This window comes from Mesoplodon mirus, assembly GCF_964341445.2.
Source record: "Mesoplodon mirus genome assembly, chromosome: 15".
NCBI lineage: Eukaryota > Metazoa > Chordata > Mammalia > Artiodactyla > Ziphiidae > Mesoplodon > Mesoplodon mirus.
The window spans coordinates 42434967-42454445 of NC_138991.1; the positions used below are offsets into that span (position 1 = coordinate 42434967).

A 19479-nucleotide genomic window follows, 5' to 3' on the forward strand; every position below is an offset into this window, starting at 1 on the left:
GTCAAGAATTTGGGAGTGGCTTAGCTGGATGATTCTAACTCAGGGTCTTTCAGGAGGCTGGAGACGAATTAGGCTCCACCTTTTGAAGGGAGTGTCAAGGAATTTGAGGACATATTTTAAACCACCAATGTAGGTTTAATTATTGTGTGTTCACTATAGACATATTGGAAAATATAGACAAGCCAAAAAAAAAAGGAAGGAAGAAAGAAATCACTATCCAATGGATAACATCACTACTGGGATGTATATAATTACAGCCTTTAAAATATAAAAGAACTTTCTCAAGATACAAACATACTATGTATACTACTTGGTAACCTGCTCTTTCACTTGGTATTTTGTGAAGATACTTCTCACTTCAGATATTCTTTCACAACATTTTAAATGGCTGCATAGCATTTCATTGTATGTATGTATTATAACTTATTTAACTAATTGTATATTGCAGGACACTTAGGTTATTTCACATTTTCCCTATTTTATACATTTTGTTAAATCAACATCCTTATGACTAATTTCTTTCACATTCATGACTTTCTCAAATTCTTAGACATGGAATTTCTGGAACAGAGTTTGTACAGTTTTAAAACTTCTGATATTTACCACCTAATTTCAGTAGAATTTTTATTGCAATCATCAAAAGTCCACTCAGCCAAATATCTGTATCAAATATCTGTAACAATGCCTGCAAGAGTTCGTTGCTCAAATTTTGATCACTGTAATTGCATTTGCTGAGAATGACTGTGATCACTACGGAATAAGTTGGTATATAAATTTTACTAAAGTGTGAACTTCAGCACACCTAACCCGCCAAACTGCAAATGATAGGTAGAATTCTATTTATTTTCAATTCCCACTTTTTTGCTATTCATTTAACTTTTTACATGTTCTTTTCTTTTGAATAGAGGTAATACATTAACTGTTTCAAAATCCAAGAGATAGAAAATGTTATCAGTAAAAGTCTCACCCCTATGCCACTGCCTGAAGGCAACCAGTGTTATCAGCTAAAGATATTTAATGCACGGACACTATGGGCTTTTCTCTCCATTTCACAAATAGCACCCTATACTCAATTCTGCCGCTTGCCTTTTTTCTCTTGACAGTTTATCTTGGAAATCATATCAATACACAGAAAAACTTCTTTCTTTTTTATAGCTGCATATTGTGTGAATGTGCCATAATTTTTTTTACCTGTATTCTGCTGACAGGAATTTAGATTGTTTAATCTTTTACTATCACAAAATAACCTGTACAAACATCTAATTTTCTCTCTTCAATTTAGGAATTAATGACTTAGCTAAGTATGATTAAAATTGTCTCTGTTCTGGTCTGCATGCCTGTCTGTCCAAAGCTCTGCTCACTCTAAGCTCTTCTGGTGCCAGAATGTCCTTTATAAATAAAGTTCCTTTCTCCCATCTCTTTTTATGAATTATCCAAAGGCGAATACAAAGGCTTATCACTTGTAAACCTTTCATTTCTTTAAAAAGTTCTGTGAAAATAAAACTTTGTTTTTCACAAAGGTTTTTTGCATTATTTACCCCTCAGTTCCACAAACATTCTGCTGTTGCTGGAAAGGCTGTGTTAAACTCTGCTACCTCTGGTGGAAGGGGGAAATTTCTGATTGGCATCCAAGCAGAAATGGAGGTTCTACCTCTGCTTTCTCTCCTCCATAAATCCCACCCCACCCCCAAGGGCTTTCCCATGAAGCCCCCCATGAAATGCCACTAGTTAACTTGTCCCCTACTGCAGAGGCGCTAAAATGTACTGTTAAAAGCATTTCACACCAAGTATCACTGAAGCACAGATCCTTGGGGCCTTTGCAATTGCCATTCCCTTTGCCAGGAATGCTCGTACCCTTGATAAACACGAGGCTTGCTTCCGCACTTCCTCAAGAACTCCATTCAAATACTTCCTCTTCAAAGACTCATGCCCTCTCCAACCCCTAACTCCCTACCACCCTTACCCTGTTTTCACTTCATATCACCACCATCTAATTTATGTAGGTGTTTGTGTCTTGCCTCCCTGAATTTAAACTCCTTGGAGGTAGTCTTATTTCCTGCTCTGTCTCCAGAACCTAGCTAGCACTTGGAGATCATTCAGAACATCTCACTTAATTATCAGTGAACGAATACCATACCAATTACGGGCACAAATTCTATAATATATGAAAGGGGTTTGAAAATGTATGAAATACATAAATGTAAGGCATTATTACTGTCTGAATATAACTTTTGTTGACTGGATCCACGGACAAAATACAAGTAGAACCAACTCAGCTCTGTCGATCCCTAAAGTTTTCCGTCTTATTATGTGCCCACATTGTGCCTCAAAAAATATTTACCCAAATGAGTAACTTAATGGTGAGAAAGGTTAAGTAACTGGCCCAAGGTCCAGAGACAATCACGCCAGAGCTCTGACTCACTCTCTCAAGATTGGAGCCGACCTACCATGTTAATAAGGCAAACGTTTGAAGGTAGTAGCGACGGTTCTTGTGCCCTAGGAAGCAAACAGCTAGCGGTTGTGACTCGCGCTAGGCTTGGAGGACAAGGTCTGCACGACAACCACGGCTACTTCCGGTTTTCTAAACAGTCCTGGCGCCGAGCTCCTGACGTAAACCGTGCACGACAAGGCGCCGTCGTGACGTCCTGCTCTTCCTGTGACCTTCAGACCCGCGGAGACGTCGGCGAAAGGAAGGCCTCTGCCTGTGCTGTGATTGGCCGCGCGCTGAGTCCAGCCCCGCCTTCCGACTTCCGCTCTCGCTCGTCGCAGAAGCAGCTAGGGTCTCCTGCGAGTCTCGTGCTTGTAGACCCTGCTTCGCCACGCATTTAAGATGCCTCGTGGAAGCCGAAGCCGCACTTCCCGCGTAGCCCCTCCGGCCAGGTGAGGTCACCGCGAGGTTTGGGGCCCTGCCGGCGCCGTGACGCAGAGGGAGGTTGCGCTGGGCCTCGGGGCGGCGGGGCGGCGGGGGACTGGGGCGGCCGAAGGCTGGGGCGGCGTGGGCCCGCATCCGGTCGCCGCAAGCTGGTTGTAGGGCTTTGGCTAATTTTCCTGTTAGTGGCAAACTTGCTAATTTGGAATGTCCATGAATTATTACTTAAAATACTTAGAGTCCATTTTAAGTTAAAACAGGCCACTTCTAGAAAGAAATGGACATTCCTAAGTGTAATCTGGCTGAAACGTCTAAAATAGCAAGAAAAGCTTCCCTGGTGGCGCAGTGGTTAAGAATCCGCCTGCCATTGCTGGGGACGCGGGTTCGAGCCCTGGTCCGGGAGGATCCCATGTGCCGCGGAGCTACTGGGCCTGTGCGCCACAACTTCTGAAGCCCGCACGCCACAACCACTGAAGCCCTTGTGCCTAGAGCCCATGCTCCACAACAAGAGAAGCCATCGTAATGAGAAGCCCGCGCACCACAATGCAGAGTAGCCCCACCTCGCGGCAACTAGAGAAAGCCCACGCGCAGCAACGGAGATCCAATGCAGCCAAAAATAAGTAAATTAAATAAATACATTTTTTAAAAAAAATAGCAAGGAAAAAAAAGTGTAAGTGAATACGATCGTATTTCAATTCAGTAAATAATCTTTGAGCACCTTCCAGGAGCAGTGAGCATTCTAAGGGCTCGGCCCAGTAGGGGACACAGTCACTAAGGCCTCATGTGTACATGACGTTTTCTAGTTGATAAAATACTTGTAAAATGTACTGCTCATTGCACCTCCTGATAGCCTCAGAGGTAGATGTTTTCCTGTTTTACAGGAATAAGGAAACTGGAGACTCAGAATAAGTGACTTGTCCAAGGTCATGCCACCAATAAGTAGAGAAGCCAGGTTTCAGACCTGAGTTTTCTGGTGACACATTCAGGACATTTAGCAGAGGACCACGTTGCTTCTCTAGACTGAAGTGAATTGTGTTCAAACTACGTGCTAGGAGCGTAGGGAAGGAGTTCACGTAATGGAAAGACGGTATCCAAAGGAAGGGAAACCACAATCTAAAAATACAGAGTTGAGGGCTTCCCTGGTGGCGCAGTGGTTGAGAGTCTGCCTGCCGATGCAGGGGACACGAGTTCGTGCCCCGGTCCGGGAAGATCCCACATGCCGCGGAGCAGCTGGGCCCGTGAGCCATGGCCGCTGAGCCTGCGCGTCCGGAGCCTGTGCTCCGCAGCGGGAGAGGCCACAACAGTGAGAGGCCCGAGTACCGCAAAAAAAAATTTAAAAATAAATAAATAATAAATAAAAATACAGAGTTGGTATAATCTGTGTGAAAGATTTTTGGAGCAACATTGGACAGATGAGTGAAATTTTGAAGGCATCCAAATGTTCTACAGGTGGGAAATAGTTGAAATCAGTTTAGGTATAACAGTTCAGGCAAGTCACTTCCACTTACTGGGCTTCAGTTTTCTAATCTGTAAAATGAAGGAATTGGATTAGTTTATTTCCCCAGATGACTATCTTTCCGTGTTCATTCAGTTGTTACCAGCTCAGTGAGACCTCCCTTGACTGTCCTAAAATTGCAGCATCCCACAACATGCTGCCCTTTCTCTCAATATTTTTTTCTTAACATTTATTTGATCCCTCAATAGGATGTCAGCTCCACGAAGGAAGGTAGAGGCTTTTGTCTCATTAACAGTTATATTGATTTTTATGACGTATTGGAATACCTGTGTTCTCTAAAGATACTATAGACTTTGTGAATACATGGAAATGGTTGGAGAAAAGCAGGGAAAAAAACGTTTATACTTGGTGATTACAACCGTAAAAGGTTAAAGAGAAAATGATGTAAATAGTTCAGGGAATTGTGTTCTGTAAGGTTTTCTTGTATGTATGTAGTATTTGCATTTAATAATTTAAAATGAAATCCTGAGGTTATTTTAATATACAAGGGGTTTTCGTTTGTTTGTTTATTTAAGTTGACAATTTCCTGGGACTTCCCTGATGGTCCAGTGGTTAAGATTCCGCGCTCCCAATGCAGGGGGCCTGGGTTCAGTCCCTGGTTAGGGAACTAAATCCCTCATGCCGCAACTAAAGATTCCACATGCTGCAACGAAGATCCCGTGTGCTGCAACTAAGACCTGCACAGCCAAATAAATAAATATTATTTTTTTAAAAAAAGAATATAGCATCGACTTAATATCCTGTTGGATTTATTTAAAAAAAAAAAAAAGTTGGGCTTCCCTGGTGGCTCAGTGGTTGAGAGTCCGCCTGCCGATGCAGGGGACATGGGTTCGTGCCCCGGTCTGGGAAGATCCCACGTGCCGCGGAGCGGCTGGGCCCCTGAGCCATGGACGTTGAGCCTGTGCGTCCGGAGCCTGTGCTCCGCAAGGGGAGAGGCCACAACAGTGAGAGGCCCGCGTAACAAAAAAAAAAAAAAAAAAAAGTTGACAATTTCCAAACTTGGTTGGGAGTGGGAACTTTATACTTTCTGTTCCTTTTTTCACAGCCGGGCGCCTCAGATGAGAACTGCGCCCAGGCCAGCGCCCACAGCTCAGCCACCAGCAGTGGCTCCACCATCTGCTGTTGGCTCCCCTGCTGCTGCTCCCCGGCAGCCAGGTCTCATGGCCCAGATGGCAACCACTGCAGCCGGCGTGGCTGTGGGTTCTGCCGTCGGCCACACTCTGGGTCATGCTATCACTGGTGGCTTCAGTGGAGGAAGTAATGCTGAGCCCTCAAGGCCTGACATCACTTACCAGGTAAGATTTGGGGCAGCATTCTCTTCGGTGGTGTATTTTATGAGAAAACCTAGTTAGTTGTAAGTGCCTTATGTATTGGGACTGTCTCCACCTGTGGAGAATGGTTTATCCATATTTGGCAGCAGTTGAGTTAGTACCTTACTTAGGCCAGCGTCAGAGAGTCCTGGACAAATGGTGTTTCTTCTCAAGGAGTAGAATTGTGGCAGTTCAACCTGATGCACTGTCAAACAGCCACTTTCCCCTTATTTTAAATATTTTGGGGAATTCCCGGGTGGTCCAGTGGTTAAGACTTGCCGCTTTCACTGTTGTGGGCCCGGGGTTCAATCCCTGGTTGGGGAACTGAGACCCCAGAAGCTGTGTGGCCTGGCATAAATAAATGAATGAGTGAATGAATGAATGAATGAATATAAATATATACACATGTATGTATGTTTTGTTTTGTTAGTCATGGTCACGTTTAACTAATTCAGTCTCAATCTTTGTTAAGTGTTCAGAAATCTTTTTAATGGCTCTGTGCTCTCTCATCTCTTACCTGATATTTGCCACTGCCCTTCTTTCTGAGATATGTGAATTTTCTCCTCTAAGGAGCATGGGTGTATACTCTGTTGTATTTCTAATGTGCTTAAAACTCTCATCCATCTATTTTTTTGTAGTAGGCCCATTTTTTCCTCCATGAAACATCACTGAACCACTGGTCTTTAGATGCCCAGATAACCATTTTATTTGCATCTTTGTTCATGAATCTTTCTGATGACAACTGGGATTTTTGTTAAAGCTCATTTCTTTCTGCCTTTAATTTTTTTCACTGTCCATGTTATTAGATAGAAACTTTAATTTGCATCTGGTTCTAGTTCTGTTCCCCCAGTTAACCTCAAAGAGTGGCTGTTGCTCTTTGTTCGGGTATAAGTCTGATTTCCTTTTTATTTATTTACTTTTGGCTGCGTTGGGTCTTCGTTGCTGCGCGTGGGCTTTCTCTAGTTGCGGCAAGTGGGGGCTCCTCTTCATTGTGCGCAGGCTTTGTGCGGGGGCTACTCTGCTTCTCATTACAGTGGCTTCTTGTTGCAGAGCACGGGCCCTAGGCACACGGGCTCAGTAGTTGTGGCTCACGGGACCTAGAGTGCAGGAGTTGTGGCGCACGGACTTAGTTGCTCCGCGGCATGTGGGATCTTCCTGGACCAGGGCTCGAACCCATGTCCCCTGCATTGGCAGGCAGATTCTTAACCACTGTGCCACCAGGGAAGTCCCTGATTTCCTTTCTTAACAGTCCTGAATGTTATGCCTTTGCAGGAGCCTCAGGGAACCCAGCTGGCACAGCAGCAGCAGAATGGCCCATGCTCTTTTGAGGTGAAACAGTTTTTGGAGTGTGCCCAGAACCAGGGTGACCTTAAGCTTTGTGAAGGTTTCAGTGAGGTGCTGAAACAGTGCAGACTGGCGAACGGTAGGTGATACATCAATCCATGGTTGAACTTGCATCTGCTTAATTCACTGAATGGTACCCCTGGACCTTAAAAAACTTAGGGAATCTGTGTTTAATAAACTGACAAATTAGAGGAGATTTTGTTTAAATTACTCTAAAAATAATCTAACTCTTCTAACAAGGAGCTGGTCCAGAGTTTTCTAGTCATTATCTTAGGCTTTTACCTGCTTAAGGAAGAATCAGATTCAGTTACGTTCTGAATCTGATTCTTCCTTAGGCGGGTATAGATTAGTGTGCCAAGATCTTATTGTGGTTATTGCATAGCCTTAGTGCTGATTTCACCAAAGTCCAGGAATGAGCACAAGATCTGATAGAGCATTGTCATTCTGCACACCTCGTTTGAGAGAGACAAGTTTATTAAATCCCTCAGTGGGACTTAGAGATTTAGGTTCTCTGGAATGTTGGCGGTCAACTTGTTTTTGTGTGATTTCCTCCTATCAATCTAAGAGTTCACCATCTATTAAAAATGATTATTTTCATTTTCCCGCCTGCATTTTAATTTATTTATTTATAGTTCTGAAGATTTTATTTAGCAACTTAGAAAGGGTTTTTGTGGATAAGTCTATAGTTGATTCTCATGGAGTCACAGAGTATATTTAATATATACAGAGTCATTTTTCAGGCTTCTTATACTGAATTGATCTAGGCCAGAGGTTGACCACCTATGGTCCCTTTACCAAAGCCATCCTGACACCTGTTTCTGTAAGTAATTTTATTGAAACACAGCCATCTCATATTCATTTAGGTATTGTGTATGGCTGCTTTCCATGGCAAAGGAAGAGTTGAGCAGTTGTGACAGAGACTATATGGCCCACAAAGCGAAAAGTATTTACCTGATTCTTTACGGAAAAACGTTTTAAAACCCTGGTCTGGGCTAGTGGTTCTCAAAGTTCCCACCTTCATTTATGTAGGAAATAGGGATGGGGAGAAGTTAATCCTTATAGGTGGTCGAACTGTGGAATTAAGAGATTGCATGGCCAAGTTTATCAGAAGTCTTTGATGAAGCTACGTCTAATACCAAAGTAACTATATTTCTGCTTCAAAGTCTAGAGTTGAAGTTTAATTGGTTGCAGGATGCCTTAAACAGCTTATGAAAGAAACTAATAACCTTGGGCTTCATCCCTGCTTTCATAATTTGGAGGACTTCGGTTTTGTTGAGAATATGTAGCTAGTGCTCTTCTAACAAACCTTTTTTGTTTGCAGGGTTAGCTTAATCAAGAAGTTCCAGTTGAAGGCATGAAAAATCATCTCTCATGACCACGTTGATTTAGCATTAAAAGTATAATTGATAGTGAAGATATAAAGTGTGAAGCCACCAGTTAAACCGCTCCTCAGTCATTAATAGCTTTTGTGCTTCAGGATTGCAGTGGAAGAGGGTGTTCTCACCGTATAGAAGCTCACTGAGATGATATTGAGTTTGGGGCTAGGCGGATGTTTGTGTGGCCTCTTAAACATGCTTTTGTTTGTGAATTAATTAGAATAAAGTGATTTTATTTCCAAATGTGTCTCTTAAGTATAAGGTTATAAATCTCTCATGGTATACACATGCTGAACAGAATGCATTTTGCAGAAGAACACAGTTGTCTCTACATATCTTTAAGTGTATCTAGTCTGTAGTCTCTGGATATTAAAGTAGTGGCCACCTGGAGGATCTGGCAGAGCTTCCTGAGGAGCTTTGGTAGAGAAATAGTTATGTGAGGAGTAGCTCCCTAGCAAGCGTGCTGCTCATTAAAAAGATGCCAGGTGCTACAGGCGTTTGGAGCCAATGCTCAGTAAACTGAGCAGTAACGAAACTAAAATACTAACTGTTGCAATCAGGTGAATGATAAAGGAAATGTGGGAGGAGACCCATTACACGTGTGGGCTCCCTGTGGCCAGCTCAGCACTACACATCATTGTTAACCTAGATTATCCAATTTATTGGTTGGAGATGAAAATTCATTCTCTTAATATAGGCAGTTTCCCTGCAGATGTTTTTATTCTACTTAAGGCATTGTAGCTTCCTCTTCCTGAAAGACTCAAGTTGCCCTCTCCAAGCTGTCTTAAGTCCATGTTGGACTCAATTTGGGGTGCATCTTTTTTTTTTTTTTTTTAATGAACCCAGCTCCATCCCTCACAGCTCAAAATTTCATTTACTTCTGGGGGTTGACCTCCAGTCTCCATTGTGCTCTGCAGTTTTCCTACTTTCAAATACACCTTTCAGAGTTTCCATTATCTGATTTTTTTTTTTCCTCTCTGTTAACTGCAAGGTGAGTGAAGTGCTGTTGAGTAAGTGAATTATTCAGTTACCTCATCTTCAGCGGTGTTCTTACAGTGCCCCATTCTGTACCTAATCTTTCACTTCCTGAAAGAGGCCAAGACTACCTTGCTCAAGGACCTAACTGACCACAGACAATTCACTACTGGCCAGTCCACCAGCATATTCCCTCCTGGGTTCATCAGTGGGCTCTTTTGCCCATTTTCCTAAAGGTTCAGGACCTCTTAGTTCATAGGGTTAATGCCCCTTATGTCCAAGGCGTGATGCTGTATGGTGGGTACCCAAATATGGTTGAATCACTGAATCAAAGGAAAATGAACCACTGACAATAAAATGGAAGAGTCTGGCTGACCTGGCCTGCCTCTGGTGGGAGCCATGGCTACACAGAGAAGGTCACGGGGAATGATCCACCAGGTGTTTTGGCCTTTTGCCCTAAAGTCAGAAGGGATTTTTGTCACGTATTGAAAGTGTAAGCCAGCAGGCATCTGCAGCTTAGAATTGGGAAAAGGCTTATTGACAGTAAGTAAAAGGAGAATTCAGTGTTTTCATCTTTGGAACCAGATGTTGCATCTCAATAAGCTGGAGGCCTTTAAGGATAGGGGCAAAGTCATTTACAACTCCTTTCTGTATAGCAGTTCAGCCAAGTATTTCCCCAAAATGGAAGAGGTGGCGAGTGTGATACAATGGAAAGAGCACGTGGGCCTACATCTGAGGTTCACCTAGGCCCTCCTACTCACCTTGTCGAGCAAGTCACATTCTCTCTAAAATTGGCTTAATACCAGAGTTTTGGGGGCCCAATGAGAGTGCATATGAAGTGCATTGTAAAATGCTCATTAAATGGGTTTTTGTGGGCTCAGCACCTGTATGAAGCAATGTATTACACCTTTCTTCATTTGGTATATTAGAAGAACTAGGGGTTTGAAGAACAGGTAGCTTTAGAATGAGGGTGAGCATTTAAAAAGGGTCTACTTGTGAGCCAGCATGTTGCATACATTATTTCCAACTGTCAGCCTCTTAAGCTAGACTCACACCGATGAGGACTCTCACCCAAACAGCCTAAAGCCACACACGGTTAGAGCCCATGTGCTTTTCCTGGCACATGGAACTCATTCATTAGAAACTGCAGGCTGAAGTTAAGGATGAAATGGAGGCAGATCAGAGATGGAGTCTTGAAGGGAATGTTCCCTAGCCTTTGAGGTCTGCATTGTGTCAGGCAGCCACACAAACCGTAGCTGAGCGGGTCCCTGTAGCACCCAGGGCTGCAGGGTGGGCATGCCAGTGTGCTGGGGTGTCTCCAGGGCTCTGCTCTCAGCACACACAGGAATGGCTCCTAGGGAAGCCAGCGTGTTCCCAGCAAGATGGCTTTATCTCCTCTAAGCCTGGAGGTTGAGTGAGCTCCAGAGGGAAGATGGGTCATCTTGTGCTGTCCTGCCTGCTCCCAGGCCACCGGAGCTTCCCTCACCCTCCACCAGAGGTCGCCCCTGCTGAGCCTTGGCCCCGACTAATGCACTGTCACACTGAGCCTTGGCCTGCACCCCAGCTTTGCAGCTGGGATTTATTTTTGGCACATCAGCCTTCCGTAGCAAAGCCTGAAGGAAGAGCAGCAAGATATCCTGTTCTGGCCACAAGCGTCGGCTCGGGACACGCTTCAGCCCTCTGTTGTCCTCTGTCCCCAGGGGGCTCCTGGACCTTTGGGATTCCTGTCACGTTCATTCCAGGGCCTGTGAGGACATAGAGGTGAGTAGCTGTGTGGGGAGCGGGAGAGGCTGTGGTGTAGGGAAGACAGAACCCCCCACATCCCTCAGACCCACCTCTCCCTGCTTCTGTGGCACATGGGCCCAGAAGAGTGGCAGCACTGATTCTCTAAGTTTCAGGGAGGGATGTCATGTTCCGAAAAGGACCAGGCTACCTACTCCCGTTTGGGGACCCTTTCCAAAGGCATCTTCGGTAAGGCATGGGGAATGCAGGCGGGGGCAGTGGACAGAGGCGCGAAGTTGGCCCCAGGTTAGGCCTAGAGTAAGGGGATAAGGCAAGATAGACCTCCACTGCCCACCCCAGGAGACGGGAGTGCTGCTGGGGCTCAGTGGGGCCAGTTGTGCCAGGGAACGGGCCCCGACGGGACGGCATCCCGGGCTGGGTCCACATACGCCGTCTGTGCAGGGAGGGCTGCAGGAAGGGAGAGACCTTTCCTTACCCAGCTTTGGGAGGTGGGGGGAGGAGGGGGAACAGATGCCCCTCGTGGGAACTTTAAAGGGCTTACCAGGAATTGGGCTAGTTTTTATGGGGAACAGACACTCCGGTGCTCAGCTGGGGTTGCTGACAGGGTGGAGCAGAGACAGCTCCAGAGCCTGCTGTTGGCAGAGGAGACTGTTGTTATTCTAATCCTTCCTCTGGTAACCAGGCACCCAGCAGTGGGGACACCAGCCTTCCTGGAACAGCCAGCCTGTCCTGAGGCAGCCAGGGCTGCTGCTTGGCTGGTCAGCAAATTGGCCTCTTTGACAGGCCAGACCTTCTTGGACCCAGAAAGGGTAGTGGAAATGGGACCAGAGGTGTCTTTGGCCCTGCTGAGAGGCAGCTCGTGCCCATTTTCTATCTGCCCCTCTTCCTGTTGGTACAGCATTTTCTCCATTTCTCAAATCCTCTGTGTGAGGTAGGAGTTCCGTACCCAGTGGCCTCTATGTTCCTGAAGCAAAGCCGGCCAGCTCCTCTGGGTCTAGGCCTGAGTGTCCTGGCTCCGTTCTGCCCCACACTGCAGCAGGACCACTCAGGGCTCATAGGCCATCGTTAGGTAGGACACAGGGCATTCTGAGGACATGACCATCCTGCTGGCAGGAACCTGGACCAAAGGGACACCTCCAGCCATTGACTTATATCTACGGAGCAGCACCTGCGACACACCTGCGCTGGGCACAGTGGGGAGGGATGGTTGGGATGATCTAGAGATGATCACGGTGGGATAGAGATAAGAGAACAAGTGATACCAGAGGCTGGGACCAGGACTCACCCATCAAACTCTGCATCCCTCAGAGCACCTGGCACAGTACTTCTCAGAGTATGGAAGGAGGAAGGAAGGAGGGAGGAAGGGAGGAAGGAAGGGAGGAAGGAAGGGTGAGGGAGGGACAGTGATCACAAAAACTAAGGGTAGAATGGGCGAGGAAGCAGCAATGGGAAGCACAGCAAGGCTGTCCCAGAAGGAGGGGTGTTTTCTGGGTAGGACAGTTACAAGTTGGGGAGATAAGGAGAGGTTATGGGAGCAGCATATTTGAAAATGAAACCATGAAGCTTCTCACCTTTTCCAGAAGTGCAGAGAGCAGGCCGAGGAAAAGCAGGACCAGCCTCGTCACCTCAAAGAGGAAAGGAAAGAGCACTTTAATTTGTCCTTTGCAGAGTTTCTTGGTGGTGCTTTCTAAAATCAAGCGTGTGCTGGCCCTGTCAGAACTAACCTTGCAGCCTGGTGGCCCGATTCCTGCCTCAAGCCTGGGCTTGGGCCTGGCTGCCCATCTGTTGCTCCTACTGGGGAGCAACAACTCACAACGAGAACATGCCGGGAGCCACATGGTCACCTGGGGTCACGAGAGCTTACAGCCAGTGGGGAGAAGCAAGTTGGGCTCTTTCCAAAGCTTTTTAAAAAATTCATAAACATTTATTTTGAATTTCACAAGAGGCCAGACCGATGCCAGGAAATACAAAGATGAGGGAGAGGGACTTCCCTGGCGGTCCAGCAGTTAAGACTCCGCACTTCCAGTGCAGGGGGCACGGGTTCGATCCCTGGTTCTGCTGGGTGCCTGGTTACCAGAGGAAGGAACTAAGATCCCGCATGCTGTGCGGTGCAGCCAAAAAACAAAAAGGGAGAAACGGTTTCAGCCCTCAAAGAGCACATCCCCCAGGTAAGGAAGGCTGACCGCTTCTTTCTGTTCCCCTCTTTAAGGAGCTGAACATGACCCAGTACAAGACACCGCCAGACTCCTATTCCGCACAGGGCTTCTATGAGAACTACGATCCCAAGGAGATCCTGGGCAGGTAAGGCCCGGACCTTCCCCATGAAGTTCTGTCCTGGGCTCCGGCCGGACACTGGCCCCATTTCCATCCCGAAAGCACTGTCCACTTGGAGAAACTCTCAGTTCGGGGTCCTGCCCTCCTGCACCAGGATGGAGGAAGCGGGTATAAGAGCACCCAGATTAGAGACCTCTCCCAGCCAAGAGCTCCCCCAGTTTGGGGGCAGGGTCAGGAATCAGGTGTCAGAGAGAAGCTTATGGCCGTGAGAGGGTACAGCTTCTTCCTCCGTGCCGAGAAAGAGCACTGAACTAGGAGCTAGGAGGCCCCAGAGCAGGCTTCTTCCTCTTGGGCTCCAGGCAGATCGCCCTCTCTGTGCCTTCTTCATCCTACCATCCCCCAAAGCTCATAGGGAGTTGGGGGACAAGGCAGGACATCTCTGCTGTGGCCTGGATCTGGGGTGAGGGGCCCCGGGGATGATCTGTCCTCTGCACCCCCAGGGGAGTGAGCAGCGTTGTCAGGCGCTGCATCCACAAGCCCACACTCCAGGAGTACGCTGTGAAGATCATCGACGTCACGGGTGGGGGCAGCTTCAGCTCCGAGGAGGTGCAGGAGCTGCGAGAGGCCACGAAGAAGGAGGTGGACATCCTGCGCAAGGTCTCAGGACACCCCAACATCAGTGAGTGATGGCCCCGAGCCGCGGCGCGGTGCCCTGCCATGGGTGTGCTCTGATAACCCAAGCCGGGGAGTGTGGCCCCAGTTCAGCGAGCCAGAACCACCAGAGTGTCTCCCGCACCCCGAGGCCCTGAAAGCCCAGTGCCCAGAGGCTTGAGGCTCCCGGCTCCACCCTCACTGCTCTCAGGAGTCAGCTCTAAGCCCCCTCTTTCAGCCCCACAGAAGGGGTGGCAGGCAGGGCTGGGTGCAGGTGCGGGAATGGGAGTGTGAAGTCCCTGGGTGCCCCCTCCCCTGGTGCGCCTCCTTTGAACACCATAGCGATACCCCTTCCAGCTTCTGAGTCTGGCCACAGCGGCCTTAGTCCCCTTGCCCCCGCGCCTCCACTGCCCCCGCCTGGGTTCCTCTGTTGCCTGAGACGAGCGAGCCATTTCCATTTCAGTACAGCTGAAGGACACTTATGAGACCAACACTTTCTTCTTCTTGGTGTTTGATCTGTAAGTACCCAGGCCTGGGGCCTATTGGAGAGGCTTCTATTGTAGTCCCCCATCCAGGGCTTCCTGGAGACGAGCAGCCAGCCCCTTAAACTGTGGATGCCAAATAAGGTCACAGACACTTTAGGCAGATCAGCCCCTGGAGTCAGGCTTCCAGGTTTTAAATCCTGGGTCCATCACTTATGGGCTGGATGATTTCTGTCAGTATCAGCTTTCCCATCGGTATTGCAGGAGTAATAATGGCACAGTGACTGGCACAATGTAAATGCTAATAATTATGAACCACCATGATGATGACCATGGTGGTCATTCAATACTTATTCTAGACGTGAGGATACGCAATCCTACTTCATGCACTAATTTTCACAGGGTGTGAACAGAAAGCAATCGAGTCATAAATCACACACAGAGTTATACAAATACACATATATGTAAAGCTGAGCAGGGGTCAGAGGGAGTGGGCAGGGAATGCTCTCCAGGAGGTGACCTGAGCAGAGACCTGGATGAAGGGAGGGAGGGATCTGTGCCAAGACCTGGAGAAGGAGCCTCTAGCAGAGGGAACGGCCAGAGCAGGGGCCCTGCCGGGTGGGCTTGGCATGTTTGAGGCTCGGCAAGCAAGTCAGGATGGGGGAGTGGAGCAAGCCTGTGGCGATGGCAGGATGCAAGCTCGGTCAGTACTAAAAAGCAGATTATGCAGGCATTTTGGAGGTAAGAATTTTGGAGGGCTGAGAGCAGGAGGGTGATGTGATCTGACTTACTTTTATAAAGGGTCCCACTGACTGTAAGGGGGCAAGAGTGGAAAGGAGGAAGCCAGCGATATGGGGGCAAGAGGCCCACCAGGGAGACAGGTGGTAGAGATTGTATTTGGGATGTGGTTCAAAGATTGACATCATCATCGTTGTCGTCAGCAGGAGCATCAACAGCAACATGTCACCGTTCCCCTGCTTGTGCACCAACAGGGCTATTGAGATGAGCTCCTTGTCACAGGGCCCTCTGCCCTCAGGGACCAGTGGGCCTTTTAGCTGGGAGAGCTTCTGTTTTCTCAGGCAAGGAAAAACGATACTGTCCCTCTCACCAAGCTCCAAGCATCAAATTCAAACAACGCAAAGTGCTCTGTGAACCGTGCACTCAGACTTCTTACCATTGTTACTGGAAAAGGTTCCCAAAGAAGGGAACTCTCCAGCTCCCATGCCCCTGCTCCATTCGAGTCCTCACTAAAGAACACACACCTCTGTTGGAGAGCTGTCTTGACTTCTCCATATATAACTGCTAATTTAGGGACTAGCCTTACTTGAGAAAATCATTCAAGCAGATTTTGTATTTCTGGAACACTTCATTTTGTAGCCATACTGAACACGTGCCGTGTTAAGTTTTTCTTGGAGACACAATTTAACTTGGCCTGTGTGTACAATTCAACCACCAGCTCCAGGAAGGCAGGAGCCTGCTGATGGACCTTGCCAGGGTCCCAGTGTTGACTGGTAAATCTTTTTGCTGCTGCTGCTATTAGTGAGTTCTCCTAGTGTGTTTAAAATGGAATTAAAGTGATCAAAACTGGAGGCACACACTGCCTTTTAGGGACACAGTACCAATCGTGTATGAAACAAGGCTCACTTCTGTAATTTCTGGGTTGCTCCTCAAACAGAACTCAACTCCCCGCCCCACCGGTTAAGTTCAAGGATTTTCTTGCTTCCCTCAGATACTGGCCAGAATTCTTCCCTTGGGCCCTGCTTTTCCTGGAGGGGCAGGCGGGATGCACCTTTCCTAGTTAAGCAAAGGAGACTTTCCTAGGACCCCTACAGACTTGCCCAGCTCTAGCTGTCTCAACTCCGTTCGGTGGCACTGTCCTGTAGAGCCCTTGGGGGCAGCTCAAATGTCTCTAACCTTTGAAGAAGTTGCTTGGGGAAGCTATTTTTAATGCTGCCCCAAATTGCCCTTCAGGGTATAACTAGATGATTCTAGCAGAAACCTCTTTCTAGATCATCCCAAGTGAGAAAATGGAACTGCAATTCTTAATACTACGAAATCCTAAAATAGGTAAAACTGCTCTTCCATCGCTGCTGTTGCTTCTGTTTGTCCCTGGGAAGCATCAGGATACTCCTGTCCTTCGGGTCTGGGTCTGGGGCCTTGTGCCAGTGGCTCAAGTTCCCTCTCTCCCCTCCCAACCCTGATTTTGACCCTGATGGATCCCAGTCCATGCTGTCACTCCCACACATGGGGGGACCTTCGCACTGGTGCCATCCCCCAGCCCGCAGTCTCCCTTGTTCTTCTTTCAACCTTCGGAGACAGCCTCTCCACTCACTTCCCTAGCCCCTCCCCACAGACCCTGGTCCTTTGTGGGGAGCAGCCCACTTTGCCCCTGGAGGTGTTAGGGTGGGAAACAGTTTTCTGGGAGCAGGGTAAGGAGGGGGTAGCCTTGGGGCACATCCAGCTACAAACCCTCTGTCCCCACAGGATGAAGAGAGGGGAACTCTTTGATTACCTCAATGAGAAGGTCACCCTGAGTGAGAAGGAAACCAGGTGAGGGTCCATTTGCCCCTCTCCCTACTTCCGGCCTGAGTCCCTTGCTTAGGCACCGAGGTCTTGGAGGAGGCGTGGCATGCACCCGTCTGGGTCGGCAGTGTGCTCCGCTGGCTTTGTGCCTCCTTTCCTCCTTGACTCAGCCAAGGTAGGCCTGGCCTGTCTTGAGTCCTCCCTCACTTGCAGTCCAGCCGGCTTATGGGCTTTGGTGTCCCTGCCTGTTACCTGACCCTGCAGAGTAGCAGATGACAGTAACCTGTTCCTGTCCCACCCCAGAAAGATCATGAGAGCCCTGCTGGAGGTGATCTTCACGTTGCACAAACTCAATATCGTGCATCGGGATCTGAAACCTGAGAACATCCTCTTGGATGATAACATGAACATCAAGCTCACGGACTTCGGCTTTTCCTGCCAGCTGCAGCCAGGAGAGAAGCTGCGAGGTCCGGTAACATGGTCTTGGCCCATGTCAGGGGCTCAGGCTCTCTCCTCAGCTCTCCTAGGAACAAAGATTGCCTGGGTTTCCCCCGCAAAGTAAAAATCCTACCATTTCAGGGCTGGGTGTTTCTTCCCCGGACTGGGCTGCCAGGTTCCCACTGCCTGCATGCCAGGCCAGGATAGCTAGAAGTGACCAGGCCACTGCCGGTCCCCCATCAGGTGGCCACAGGACCCAGCACCCTGGCCCTGCCCTTGGCCCTGGGCCAAGCCCGTGTTCAGAGAGTCCCAGCCCAGCCACCACTTCGGTTCCTTCTCCATTGTCTCTTTGGGCTTTCCTCTTCCAAGTGCCTCTGCTGACCTCTTCTGATGGAAACTATCCCTGCAGAGGTCTGTGGGACCCCCAGTTACCTGGCCCCTGAGATCATTGAGTGCTCCATGGATGATGACCACCCTGGCTATGGGAAGGAGGTGGACATGTGAGTGTGTTGGGGGAGGGAGGTGACCCGTAGGGACAGGGATGCCCCCATGGCCAGGAGCACCTGGCTGGGGAGGAGGGCACGGTGGGAGCTACAGCTGGCCCTCCTGCCTTCCTCCCCACTGCCCGGTGCCAGGTGGAGCACAGGGGTCATCATGTACACGCTGCTGGCCGGCTCCCCACCCTTCTGGCATCGCAAGCAGATGCTGATGTTGAGGATGATCATGAGTGGCAACTACCAGTTTGGCTCACCAGAATGGGATGATTACTCGGACACCGTGAAGGACTTGGTGAGAGGAAAGATCTCCTGGCTCGGGGGTCAGGCGAGGGGCAAGTACAGTGGGGAGAGGGGAGTGTACCGTGCATGCCACGGGATGGAGGCCCTGCCAGGAGGGACCCCCCATAGATGTCTTCTGTTCTGTCTCGTTCTCTCAGGTCTCCCGCTTCCTGGTGGTGAGCCCCAAAGGCCGCTGTTCGGCAGAAGAGGCCTTAGCGCATCCCTTCTTCCAGCAGTACACAGTGGAGGAAGTGCGTCATTTCAGCCCCCGGGGGAAGTTCAAGGTACTTAAGCTCGCCTGCCACTCAGGGCCCCGGGGCAGGTGCCGCAGGCCCCTTAAGTCCAAGCTCCCGGTGCCCTTCTTGGGGACTCCTTATGCCCACGGGGTTTCCAGAGCACCCACCCTTCTCCTCCCGCCCAGCCCTGTGATGGTTGCAGCTCAACTTCTGGCTTCTGGCTCCGATAGCCTCAAGCCCTGCGCCTGCTTGTCGGGCAGGAATGGGGGTAATGGGGGTGGGGGCAGGCGGGAACGCTAGGACAGGCCCAGCGGAAACCACACGGAAACCACACGAGCCATCGTGGCAAACAAGCTCAGGGCCTGCCGTCACGGACCGGGAAGGAAACAGGTCGCGGGGCGGGTCCAGCTCTCAGGCCAGGCCCTCCGCAGGTGATCGCCCTGACGGTGCTGGCTTCCGTGCGGATCTACTACCAGTACCGCCGGGTGAAGCCCGTGACCCGGGAGATCGTCATCCGAGACCCCTATGCCCTCCGGCCCCTGCGGCGACTCATCGACGCCTACGCTTTCCGGATGTATGGCCACTGGGTGAAGAAGGGGCAGCAGCAGAACCGGGCGGCGCTCTTCGAGAACACACCCAAGGCCGTGCTCCTCTCCCTGGCTGAGGAGGGCTACTGACGGGCAGGGCGGCAGGGCAGGTGGGACGGGGGTCAGGCCGGGAGGAGAAGCCACCGATATGGAGGACACAGGAGTGAGAGCGTGTGCAGGCCCCTGTCCAGAGGGGGTACTTGGCCCCAGCCTGGACCCCAGGAGCTGGGGCCACTCTCCCCTCTTGGAGGCATCACGTGGTGGTCAGTGCAGTTGGAGCCAGGCCCACGGAGTGGGGGACCAGCTGTGGTCCAGAACCAGGAGCACCCTGCCTCTCCACGGCCCAGCTATACCACCATGTCCGCTTGTCCTCATGGGA

General features: G+C 49.3%; 3 protein-coding genes across 3 annotated transcripts in view; all 3 read left to right on the forward strand.

The window, feature by feature from the left end:
- Positions 1-19479, forward strand: part of SEPTIN14 (septin 14) — a gene marked incomplete at both ends in the record, with an annotated part of 568759 nt that overhangs the window by 349967 nt on the left and 199313 nt on the right. The gene's annotated exons all lie outside the window — the stretch shown is intronic.
- Positions 2727-8658, forward strand: CHCHD2 (coiled-coil-helix-coiled-coil-helix domain containing 2). The gene is made up of 4 exons (XM_082645151.1): positions 2727-2880; positions 5431-5680; positions 6968-7118; positions 8361-8658. The coding sequence occupies exons 1-4, from the start codon at positions 2831-2833 to the stop codon at positions 8369-8371; spliced, it is 462 nt and encodes a 153-aa protein (XP_082501277.1). The 5' UTR covers positions 2727-2830; the 3' UTR covers positions 8372-8658.
- PHKG1 (phosphorylase kinase catalytic subunit gamma 1) lies at positions 8739-19424 on the forward strand. Its single transcript, XM_082645136.1, has 10 exons — positions 8739-11151; positions 13343-13434; positions 13908-14086; positions 14522-14576; positions 17025-17090; positions 17367-17530; positions 17911-18001; positions 18137-18290; positions 18436-18561; positions 18945-19424. The coding sequence occupies exons 2-10, from the start codon at positions 13352-13354 to the stop codon at positions 19188-19190; spliced, it is 1164 nt and encodes a 387-aa protein (XP_082501262.1). The 5' UTR covers positions 8739-11151; positions 13343-13351; the 3' UTR covers positions 19191-19424.

Bases quoted from the DNA above. Each gene is read 5' to 3' on its own strand.
- PHKG1 (XM_082645136.1), top strand. From the start codon at position 13,352: ATGACCCAGTACAAGACACCGCCAGACTCCTATTCCGCACAGGGCTTC. The intron at 17,531-17,910 runs GTCCGGTAACAT...CTATCCCTGCAG, and splicing joins GCCAGGAGAGAAGCTGCGAG to AGGTCTGTGGGACCCCCAGT. The intron at 18,291-18,435 runs GTGAGAGGAAAG...TCGTTCTCTCAG, and splicing joins CGGACACCGTGAAGGACTTG to GTCTCCCGCTTCCTGGTGGT.
- CHCHD2 (XM_082645151.1), top strand. From the start codon at position 2,831: ATGCCTCGTGGAAGCCGAAGCCGCACTTCCCGCGTAGCCCCTCCGGCC. The intron at 2,881-5,430 runs GTGAGGTCACCG...CTTTTTTCACAG, and splicing joins CGCGTAGCCCCTCCGGCCAG to CCGGGCGCCTCAGATGAGAA. The intron at 5,681-6,967 runs GTAAGATTTGGG...ATGCCTTTGCAG, and splicing joins GGCCTGACATCACTTACCAG to GAGCCTCAGGGAACCCAGCT.